Source organism: Myotis davidii, unplaced genomic scaffold (assembly GCF_000327345.1).
Source record: "Myotis davidii unplaced genomic scaffold, ASM32734v1 scaffold118, whole genome shotgun sequence".
Taxonomy (NCBI): Eukaryota; Metazoa; Chordata; class Mammalia; order Chiroptera; family Vespertilionidae; genus Myotis; species Myotis davidii.
The window spans coordinates 613,711-621,136 of NW_006290441.1; the positions used below are offsets into that span (position 1 = coordinate 613,711).

General features: G+C 46.1%; 1 protein-coding gene across 1 annotated transcript in view; it reads right to left on the reverse strand.

The window, feature by feature from the left end:
- The window catches only part of USP47 (ubiquitin specific peptidase 47), a 73,602-nt gene extending 71,214 nt beyond the window's left edge, over window positions 1-2,388 (reverse strand). The window contains exon 1 of the mRNA XM_015563711.1: window positions 2,314-2,388. Within this exon, the coding sequence (XP_015419197.1) occupies window positions 2,314-2,334 (21 nt within the window). The 5' untranslated portion in view covers window positions 2,335-2,388. The remainder of the gene's footprint in view (window positions 1-2,313) is intronic.
- Between the last annotated feature and the right edge of the window lie 5,038 nt (window positions 2,389-7,426).

Here is a 7,426-nt window from a genome sequence, read left to right on the forward strand (position 1 = left end):
GATTGGGCCTGCCCTCTGCACCCGGGAGCGGGCCTAAGCCAGCAGGTCATTATCTCCCAAGGGGTCCCAGACTGTGAGAGGGCACAAGTGGGGCTGAGGGACCACCCCCCGCCAGTGCACAAATTTTTGTGCACCGGGCCTCTAGTCTATAATAATAAAAGCATAGTATGCTAATTAGACTGGATGTCCTTTTGGACTACCTTCCAGACAAAGCTGGGGCTACGAGGGAAGTCTGGGTCCCGGGTGCCTGCTGGCGGCCAGAGGGAAGCCCTGGTCCCAGGTGCCAAAGGGAAGGAAGATCTACTCTTGCACGAATTTCATGCATTGGGCCTCTAGTTTAATTATATTTAGGTGAGCTTTTGAGAGGCACAAAGTTTTCTACACAGGAAGTCTAGCCAAGTACAAAAAAAGGGATAAAACATAACAGCAGTTATATTAACACTAAGAGAGTGTTCTCTCTCTATGCTCATTGCAGAAACAAAGCTAGATTTCCTAGAAAAGTCTGAAGAAAGAATCCTTGAAAAATATTGGGATTTTTTTAATTGAAAACTTATTTTTTCTTCCAAGGATAGGTTTACTGCTAGGAACATCTATAAGTGTTTGACACAGATAGTTCTAAAAAATCTCAGAGACTGCTGAAGGCATGCTTGTTTGTGTCTCGAGTCATTTAGGCTCCTTGGCATTCTTAACAGTTTTAATTTCAAATCTGAGTTCTCTGATGTTAACATCAAAATTTTTGTTTCACAAAAAAATACTTCCTAGGTGTTTATTTTGAAAAACACAAAACAAGATGTATAATTCATGGTATATATTCAGAATGGCATTAAGCATGCAGAAAACACTTTGTAGCAGTTCTCAACCTGTGGGTCGCGACCCCCTTGGGGATCGAACGACCCTTTCACAGAGGTCCCCTAAGACCATCCTGCATATCAGATATTTACAACTCATAACAGTAGCAAAATTACAGTTATGAAGTAGCAACGAAAATAATTTTATGGTTGGGGGTCACAACATGAGAAACTGTATTTAAAGGGCCAGAAGGTTGAGAACCACTGACTTAAGGGATGAAGGGATTGGGGGAAAAAGAGAAAAAACTCATGGACATGAACAATGGTGTGGTGATTGGGAGAGGAGGGATGGGTGAAGGCAGAGGAGGATATAGGGGATATAAATAGTGATAGAAAAAAATTAAAATAAATGTATACACATATTAAATAAACAGCATTACTTAGTATCAAATAAAATTCAAAGTTATCAAGATTCAGATTTTTCTAACAGAAAAAAATTAAGATAAAGTTTAAAATATTATGAAGGAACCTCTACCTACAAATTTAATTATTTTCTCTCAAAACTTTCTTCCTTTTAATGCTATTACAGATAATATAGCATTATTGTTGCAAACTAAAAAATACACACATACTCATAAGTCGATTTTATCTACTTCTTGACAAAGGAGCTGCTATGAGCTAAGAAATTAGGCCTTAACACAATACCCTTCTGGATATCCACAGATCACGTTTAATACATTATAATACATTAAAAAAAGAGAACTGATGGTGTGAACACTTCTGCTGATTGAAATTTATTCAATTCAGTGGGCTCACTCAGACTGTGCATTTTTACTTTAACAAGTGACAATTCCTAGGGTAGTAATGGGGATCCTAACATATATGGCAAAATAAACCATAAAACAAGATTATTTTATTTTAAGTTCCTCCCTCCACACCACTCCACTCCAACCATCTCAGCAAACTCTGATGTAATATGATCTGTTGCTAAGTGGTCTCTTGCCACAGGTCACTTGGAGAGGACAGAGGAAGAACCCTGGGGGGGGGGAGGGGGCCTTAGAGCTAGAGACCTGAGAAAAATGTATTAAGTAATGGGATGCTACAGCACAAGAAAGTTTAGGTTTGAAGTGTATAATGGGCTGCCAGAAAGTTAACAGTTTACATAATTCTTCAAATAAGATTTCTGGATTTTGACTCAGTAAATTATTAAATAATTTAATTCCAGAAGCATTAATATTTCAGAAAATAAATATGACTGTACATAAAAGAGACAATATACCCAAAAGTCAAAACAAAGGGATCTTGTGGTTTTTATATCAGTTTCCCCCCTCATTCACTTGTTAGAAAAGAAGGGACAGACACACATTCATTTAAGGTGACTTTCTTATTATTAAAATTGGGTAGAAGTAAAATAGTTAAAACAAGCATAAAACTCAACACATGCCTTGTTATTAAATAAAAATACTAACATGCTGTTACATGCTCTGCTGATTATCATACTAAAGCAATTACATCAGCAGTCTACCTGTAAAAATTTCTTCTTCATTTCATCAAAGATATTTTGTCTGCATCTCCAAAACACATCCTATGATATACAGAGAACAAATGAATCACAAATTATTTCTTTAAAATACAGAGGTAAGACAGTGAAATGAGAACAATTAACCTAAAGACATTTTTTTTGCAAACAAAATACATATTAAAAATATCACATCATCTAGAATTTTATTCAGAAATTATATTTTTAATTTTTATCTTAGGCCTCAATTAATTTTTTAAAAAAATACTTTTATTGATTTCAGAGAGGAATGGAGAAGGAAAGAGAGAAATATCAATGATGAGAAAGAACATTGATTGGCTGCCTCCTGGACACCGCCTACTGGGGATGGAGCCCAAAACCCAGGCATGTGCCCTGAACCAGAATCGAACCCAGGCCCTTCAGTCCACAGGCCGGCACTCTATTCACTGAGCCAAACCAGCTAGGGCTCAATTACTCTTATAAGGTTACTGAAAATCTGTGCTATCGCTGTAAAGGATAACATGGAAAGCAACCACATTTCAACAAAGAGCAGTAACTTAAAAATTGTGAATAAATAAAATGTTCTGTCACATAATATTTTTCCCAGTTTTATTGAGATACTAGTGGCCCAGTGCATGAAATTCGTGTACAGGGGGGTTCCCTCAGTCCAGCCTGCACCATCTCCAATCGGGGACCCTTTGAGGGATGTCCGATTGTCAGTTTAGGCCCATAAGAATCAGGCCTAAACTGGCAATTGGACATCCCTCTCACAATCTGGTACTGCTGGTTCCTAACGGCTCACCTGCCTGCCTGCATAATCACCCCTAGCTGCCCTCCCCTGCTGGCCTGATCTCACCCCAACTGCCTCTGCCTGCCTGATCACCCCTAACTGCCCTTCCTGATGGCCTGATCTCACCCCAACTGCCCTCCCTGCCAGCCTGGTTGGCCCCTAATAGCCTCTGCCTCGGCCCCCACCATCATGCATTTGTCTGGAAGCAAGTCGGATGTCCAGTGGCCAGTCGACCCACTTTAATTAGCATATTACCCTTTTATTAGTATAAACTAGAGGCCTGGTGCCCAAAAATTTGTGCACTGGGCAGGTGGGGGGGTCCCTCAGCCTGGCCTGTGCCCTCTCTCAGTCTAGGACCCCTTGGGGGATGAACACCTGCTGGCTCAGGCCTGCACAGTTCACCCAGATTAGGTTCTGATTTGTTGGTTTCTATGCCAGTCAGCGTCAAAAGCTCCGCCTGCTAAGCAGCCACTGACTCCTTGTAGTTCACCCAGATTAGGTTCTGATTGGTCAGTTTCTATGCCAGTCAGCGTCAAAAGCTCCACCTCCTAGGCCAGTGATGGCAAACCTATGACACGCGTGTCAGAGGTGACACGCGAACTCATTTTTTGGTTGATTTTTCTTTGGTAAATGGCATTTGAATATATAAAATAAATATCAAAAATATAAGTCTTTGTTTTACTATGGTTGCAAATATCAAAAAATTTCTATATGTGACACAGCACCAGAGTTAAGTTAGGGTTTTTCAAAATGCTGACACGCCGAGCTCAAAAGGTTCGCCATCACTGTCCTAGGCAGCCATTGGCTCCTCACAGTTCACCCAGATTTGGTTCTGATTGGTCGGTTTCTATGCCAGTCAGCATCTCTGCACCTATCTCTGGGCCTGATCAGAGAGGCGAGGCTGATCAGCAGCCCCCACAGCTGGTGAGGCCCAAAGAGAAAGAGAGGCGTGGCTGCTGGGGAGGCCCCAAGAGAAAGAGAGAGGCAAGGGCTGATCAACAGCTGCCATGGAGGCTGTGGATCAGACCCTGCTTCTCTCTCCAGCCTCTCTCCAGGCCTGATCCACAGGACTGGCTTCCAGTGTTCGGTCATCCATTTGGTCCTTTTGGATGTTACAGACCCTGGCTCTTTATATATATAGATAATTGACATACAACACTGTATTATTATTATCACAATAATTTTAGTTAATATCCATCATCTCATCTCACATAGTGATGAGAACCTGGACGCTATGCTGTGTGGGAGCCAGGTAGCCACATGGAAAGGTCATGTGTAGATGTTCCAGACACAGCCCAAATGAGATCACAGCTGGCAAACAGCATCAGCCACCATACATGTGCATGAGAAAGCATTTAGATCAAGCATGTCAAACTCAAAGGCTAACATGGGCCAAATAAACAAGGTTTAAGTTTATTTGGGCTGCAAAAAAACAAAAGCTTCAATATTCTTAGAAATGTAGCTTTATTTAGATAGAGACATGCTGAATACAAAGGCTGAAATAAATGAGTAATCCTATATAATAAAAGAGAAAAATGGTAATTGGCGTATGACGATACCCTTATCATTGGCTAATCAGGGCTATATGCAAATTAACTGCCAACTCAGATGGCAGTTAACTGACAACAAAATGGTGGTTAATTTGCATATGTAGGCACAATGCAGGGAGGCGAAAGGGAAAGCAGAAAGAAGCCCCCTGCCTCTGACAGTGATCGGAAACCCAGGGGGCCGCTAAGAGCCCACAGGGCCCCCAGCCATGATCGGAGAATCAGGCGCCTTTGCCGCCCTGGCTAGTGATAGCAGGAAGTAGGGGTGGAGCCAGCGATGGGAGCTGGGCAGGGTCAAAGCTGGCAGTCCCGGGAGCTAGGGGTCCCTTGCCTGGGCCTAAAGCGGAGCCCACTATCGCAGGGCCGCTGCCGCTGCGGGTCCCTGCTGCCCGGGCAGGACGCCTCGGCCAGAGGCGTTAGGCCTGGGCAGGGGCAGAGCGGGAGATCGCGGGGAGCTGGGGGTGCCCTGCCCAGGCCTGATGCCTCGGCCAGAGGAGTTGACCCTCATCACCATCCAATCGCTGATTACCGGATCGGTCCCTTGTCCAGGCCTGAGGCCTCCAGCAGAGGTGTCAGGCCTGGGCAGGGGCAGAGCGGGAGATCGCGGGGAGCTGGGGGTGCCCTGCCCAGGCCTGATGCCTCGGCCAGAGGAGTTGACCCTCATCACCATCCAATCGCTGATTACCGGATCGGTCCCTTGTCCAGGCCTGAGGCCTCCAGCAGAGGTGTCAGGCCTGGGCAGGGGCAGAGCGGGAGATCGCGGGGAGCTGGGGGTGCCCTGCCCAGGCCTGATGCCTCGGCCAGAGGAGTTGACCCTCATCACCATCCAATCGCTGATTACCGGATCGGTCCCTTGTCCAGGCCTGAGGCCTCCAGCAGAGGTGTCAGGCCTGGGCAGGGGCAGAGCGGGAGATCGCGGGGAGCTGGGGGTGCCCTGCCCAGGCCTGATGCCTCGGCCAGAGGAGTTGACCCTCATCACCATCCAATCGCTGATTACCGGATCGGTCCCTTGTCCAGGCCTGAGGCCTCCAGCAGAGGTGTCAGGCCTGGGCAGGGGCAGAGCGGGAGATCGCGGGGAGCTGGGGGTGCCCTGCCCAGGCCTGATGCCTCTGGCCCAGGCATCAGGCCTGGGCGGGGGGCAGAGCCAGCAATCAGAGGGGTCTGGGGGTCCCCTGCCCAGACCTGAATCCTGGGCCAGAGGCATCAGGCCTGTGCAAGGGGCTGATCCTGCAATTGGAGGGTGATGGCGGTAAACGCCTGAGGGCTCCCAGTATGAGAGAGGGGGCAGGCTGGACTGAGGGACACTCCCCCTCACCCTCACCCAGTGCACGAATTTCGTGCACCGGGCCCCTAGTTGTTAACATAAAAGAACAGAACATTTAATAAAAATTACCACTTTTTCTTGAACATTAACTTACCAGACACTGAATAACTACACTAAATAATAAGGGTAATGCAAATAAACCTATCTTTCTTGTTCTCCAAAATATTTCCTGATGTGCACACCAAACAAGTCAGTACATGACTAATGATCTTGCAATCGGCTGCTAAAATATTTGGTGCTAGTATTAGTGGAGAGAAATGGTGCGCCTGCGCAGAAGGCGCGGAAGGGAAATGAATGCAACACGATTATAGTAATCAGTCATTAGCGAACGTTGTAGTTTATTAATAATTATGTATAAAGGATATTGTAAAAATTAAGTTACGAATTTTTATTAAAACATTTCTTACATACCATTATATTGGCTGGGCTGCAAAAATATTCGTGGCCCGAACCAGTTTGGCTCAGTGGATAGGGTGTCGGCCTGTGGACTGAAGGGTCCCAGGTTCAATTCCCGTCAAGGGCATGTACCTTGGCTGCAGGCATATCCCCAGTAGGGGGCGTGCAGGAGGCAGCTGATCGATGTTTCTCGCTCATCGATGTTTCTAACTCTCTATCCCTCTCTCTTCCTCTCTGTAAAAAAAATCAAAAAATATATTTAAAAATAAATAAACTGTTCATTAAAAAAAAAAAAATTCGTTGTGGGCCACATGTGGACCACGGGCCATGAGTTTGACATGCTTGATTTACATGATTCCAGCCCCAGCCCTTCAGCTGCCCCAGCTGACACCTAGCAGAGCAGAAACAAGCTCCCCTAGTCCCGCTTTGCTTAAATTAACATCTGTGAACAAAATTCACTAAGTTCAGGGGCAAACTGTTATATAACACAAGATAATCAGAATAATAGTCAATTTCTCAATCTAGTCTTCTCACCATCTACACTAATAAAAGAGAAAAATGGTAATTGGTGTACGACGTTACCCTTTTCATTGGCTAATCAGGGCTATATGCAAATTAACTGCCAACTAAGATTGGCAGTTAACTGCCAACAAGATGGCGGTTAATTTGCACAACAAGGCACAATGCAGGGAGGTGAAAGGGAAAGTAGGAAGAAGCCCCCTGCCACTGAGAGTGATCGGAAGGAAACCCAGGGGGGAGCTAAGAGCCAGGGGGCAGCCATGATCAGAGAATTGGGCACCTTTGTCGCCCTGGCCAGTGATAGCAGGAAGTAGGGGTGGAGCCAGCGATGGGAGCTGGGCAGGGTTGAAGCTGGCAGTCCCGGGATCTAGGGGTCCCTTGCCTAGGCCTAAAGTGGAGCCAGCGATTGCGGGACCGCTGCAGCTGCGGGTCCACGCTGCCCAGGCCGGACGCCTCAGCCAGAGGCGTCCTGTGGGAGCAGGGGTGGAGAGGCATTAGGCCTGGGCAGGGGCGGAGCCTGCAACCACAGGGAGCTGGGGGTCG